This window comes from Triticum urartu, chromosome 7A, assembly GCF_056163025.1.
Source record: "Triticum urartu cultivar PI428250 chromosome 7A, HENAU_Tu73, whole genome shotgun sequence".
Lineage (NCBI taxonomy): Eukaryota > Viridiplantae > Streptophyta > Magnoliopsida > Poales > Poaceae > Triticum > Triticum urartu.
The window spans coordinates 68,228,384-68,232,823 of NC_141879.1; the positions used below are offsets into that span (position 1 = coordinate 68,228,384).

The window sequence follows — 4,440 nt, forward strand, 5'->3', positions numbered from 1 at the left end:
AAACCAAAAGCTAAACCGAAATAATACAGAAATAGAAAAAGGAAAGAAATACATGTTTCTTCTCTGAAAGTAAGAAAATCAAAGTAAAAAACACGCGCGTTACTGGGCTGGTCCATCAAAAGAAATAGGTGTTTCTTTCTATTATAAGAAAACACATAATAATTTAGTATTTCCTGAAAAACGTAATAATTAATATAATCCTATTCCGACACGAGAGCGTGACTCTCCAACATTCTGGTTTCATATTATATGCACACTGTCGCCTGTGCGATTATTTCCATCGCTTCCCCTACGATCCGATCCAGTTTCATTTCGCCATCACGTACGTACGTACGTAGCCGGCGGTGAGAAACTGATCAATCTCTCTCCAGCGCTATTGCCAGCTAGCTAGATGGCGTCGAATGCCATGGACATGGCCGAAGACCTCCCACAAGTAGAAGAAGGTCTCCCGGACGTTCTAGTCGCATACGTCGCCGTGCACGGCCCACTTATCCGCCAAAGCACTCTCGACTACCTACTAGAGCTAGGCACCGCGGTGAACGCGGCCGACATCGCCGCACTCGTCGGCGTCGCGGGCGACGTCGACCCAGCGTTGGCGGCGGCGGTGGACAAGGCGCTGAAGACGGTGGACGCGCTGTCAGACGATGACGGCCTCAACTGCCCGATCTGCTTGGAGGACGACATAGAGGCGTGGAAGTTGACGCCGTGCGGGCACCGGTTCCACGGGCGGTGCGTGGAGAGGTGGCTGCATGCCAAGGGGAGCTGCCCCATGTGCCGGCACCAGGTGGTGACGATTCCTGCCGCTGATGATGAGTCGTACGTATACATATCTCTCTCGACGGAACATGGCCAGGATGTTAGCGACTCCGGCGCCATGGAAATCGATGCTGCTTCTTAGTCGACAATGCTAGACTTATGCAAATTTCCTTGCGTCTGCGCTTTGGGATATGATGTCGATTACGAAGTGTAATCACAGAATTGTTCCATCATGTTATGACATGTTAATTATTTGGCAAAGAAAGTGTTCTATCATGTTCCAAATTGTTGCATTGTATAACTGCTTTCTAGGCTTTCTAGCCATGGAAGTAAAATTGTTCACGTTTCTCCATCTTGTTCCACCTTGTTAATTATTCGCAAAGTAAGTGCTCTATCATGTTGATTACTCTCAAACGGTAGTAGATTTGAGCTGTAGCCTAGGTCGAAGTTATGTACCAGGCTCAAAACTGAGTGATGTTCTGATCGAGGTGAGTTTCAGTGGAAAAAAATGTGGGGAAGTTTCTTTTCTTTTTCTTTTTTTTCTGCGGGGGATGTGGGGAAGTTTCAATGGAAAGCGGGGCTAAGAAGACCTTAGGTAGGAACTCATTGCATGCATCAGTTACCTTACCGGACGTATTGTTTTGTTGCAAAAGAGTCTACCTGGAACAAGTATACAAGCTAATATGGAGTAGCATGGTCACACACACTGTTCAAAACATTGCTTGGCAACCCCAAAAAAAAACATTGCTTGGCGAGTTGCTGTTAACTCTCTCCCAACATTGAAGAACAAGGACAAGCGAGGTCTGGAGGTCTCAAGCATTTTGCCCAATCTGTGGTACTGAAACAACGGATTGTTTCCATGCCCTTTGTCATTGCCCACTATCCATTCAGCTATGGGAGTGTATGTCTGAACTCTAGCGCCCGCCGAAACTCAAAGATGTGACCAAAACAGGAGTTGAGTGGTTACTTGAAGTACTACATCCATTGGGAGATGTGGAGCGAGGTATGGTTCTGTTCACCTTCTCAAGGTGTTGGCATAACCGTAATGAGCCAGTTCATGACAAATTACCACCACCGATGGACGCTTCTCGCAGATTTTTATGCAGCTACCTGGACGCACTCATTGTGATACTGATAGCAGAAGATTCCATTTGTGATCTGGCCAAAGGGAAGGTGTCAATATCTTATGGTCTGAAATCAAAAGTTCACATGAAATATCAAATGTGTTACCCCCTGCAAAGTGGTCTCCTCAGCCAGTGGGCTGGGTTAAACTCAACACTGACGGTTCATGGACAAAGGATGGGAAGGCGGCAGCCGGGATGGTGCTCCATGATCATCTAGGTAAAATCATTTATACATATTGTAGGGAGCTCTTCTCTTGTACAGATGCCCTTGAAGTAGAAATAAGTGCATGCATGGAAGGTTTATCCATTGCAATTCAGCGCTCCGGTCTCCCAATTCAAATCGAGATGGATTCCCTGTCGGCAATGAACATATTGAATGTCTTTGATGGCAGAGGTCAAGCATTTAGAGTCTCTGCATACGACTCATATTGCTCACATCAACCATTCTCAAAATTTTGTTGGTGATTGTGTAGCAATGTTTGCAAGAACTGAGCGTGGAACTATAGTCTAGTTAGGATCTGGCCTTCTGAAAGTCATTGATTTATGTAAGGAAGACTGCAAGGTTGATGTTTGAGTAATATAAGTTTTACCCGCAAAAAAAAGTCTACCTAGAACTGATTGCTCTCACCCCTTGATTGGATCGGTGGCTTTCTCGCCTCTTGCAAGATTCTTGGGTGCAGTGCGTCGCTGCAACATGGGCCTCCTCCTTGGAGTCAGTGGCAAGGATCCTTCCCTGATATAGAGGTTAGGGTGGTGATGGACAATTTGGCAACATCCTTCAAATAACGACAGCGTACCAACTAGACTCAGTGGATCGCTCCTGTCACCTCTCAGCACGATTGTGGGAGCCGGGGTAGTGATATCCTCCTTGGGATCAATGGCCGATGATGGGTGTGGCAGAGCAAGCGCCCTGTCGCACCCACCATTGACCATCTCCGCATGTGGAGCAGCTGGTGACGGCGCTAGGGAGGATCCTACCTCCTTAGATGGTGGTGGTGGCTGCCATGATGATGGGAGAAGTGCTCCTTGGGCAACGCTAGACCATGAAGTGTTTTCGGGTGGAGGAACCGATCGCAACCATTTTCGGTAAGACGACTATGAGGGAAAACTGCACCAATGGTGGCGGATGTGACGCCCCCGCCTCGACCGTGCACTAATCATACACGCAAACATGCCCGATCAAGACCAGAGACTCACGGGAAGATATCACAACACAATTCTAGACACAAATTTAAACATAAAGCTTTATATTACAAGCCAAGGCCACGAGGACCCGAATACATAAGTCAGCGAAAGCAACTATATCTGAGTACGGACATAATTAGACAAGTTTTCCTTAAGAAGGCTGAGCAAAACAACGATGACTAGATCGAAAAGGCGAAGCCTCCTTCCTGGGGCCTCCTATCTACTCCTGGTCGTTGTTCTCCACGAAGTAGTAGGTGATACGTCTTCAACGTATCTATAACTTATGAAGTATTGCTACCTCTTGAGAACTTGTGTTGGTTTTTCCTTGAAGAGGAAAGGGTGATGCAGCAAAGTAGTGTAAGTATTTTCCTCAGTTTTTGAGAACCAAGGTATCAATCCAGTAGGAGGCCACGCACGAGTCCCTCGCACCTACACAAACAAATAAATCCTCGCAACCAACGTGATAAGGGGTTGTCAATCCCTACATGGTCACTTACGAGAGTGAGATCTGATAGATATGGTAAGATAGCATTTTTGGTATTTTTATGATAAAGAGAAATAAAAGATGGAAAGTAAAATAAAAGGCAATAAAAATAACTAAGTATTGGAAGATTAATATGATGGAAGATAAGACCCGGGGGCCATAGGTTTCACTAGTGGCTTCTCTCGAGAGCATAAGTATTCACGGCGGGTAAACAAATTACTATTGAGCAATTGACAGAATTGAGCATAGTTATGAGAATATCTAGGTATGATCAAGTATATAGGCATCACGTCTGAGACAAGTAGACCGACTCCTGCTTGCATGTACTACTATTACTCCACACATCGACCGCTATCCAGCATGCATCTAGAGTATTAAGTTCAAGAGAACAGAGTAACGCTTTAAGAAAGATGACATGATGTAGAGGGATAAACTCATGCAATATGATATAAACCCCATCTTGTTATCCTCGGTGGCAACAATACAATACGTGCCTTGCTGCCCCTACTGTCACTGGGAAAGGACACCGCAAGATTGAATCCAAAGCTAAGAACTTCTCCCATTGCAAGAAAGATCAATCTAGTAGGCCAAACCAAACTGATAATTCGAAGAGACTTGCAAAGATAACCAATTATACATAAAAGAATTCAAAGAAGATTCAAATATTGTTCATAGATAAACTTGATCATAAACCCACAATTCATTGGTCTCAACAAACACACCGCAAAAGAAGATTACATCGAATAGATCTCCATAAGAGAGGGGGAGAACTTTGTATTGAGATCCAAAAAGAGAGAAGAAGCCATCTAGCTAATAACTATGGACCCGTAGGTCTGAGGTAAACTACTCACACTTCATCGGAGAGGCTATGGTGTTGATGTAGAAGCCATG

The 4,440-nt window shown here is 45.1% G+C and overlaps 1 protein-coding gene across 1 annotated transcript; it reads left to right on the top strand.

Moving 5' to 3' along the window:
* The first annotated feature begins 391 nt into the window (after window positions 1-391).
* LOC125517988 (uncharacterized) lies at window positions 392-898 on the top strand. The gene has a single exon (XM_048682953.2). It carries the CDS (start codon window positions 392-394, stop codon window positions 896-898), a length of 507 nt encoding a protein of 168 aa, XP_048538910.1.
* The last annotated feature ends 3,542 nt before the right edge of the window (window positions 899-4,440 follow it).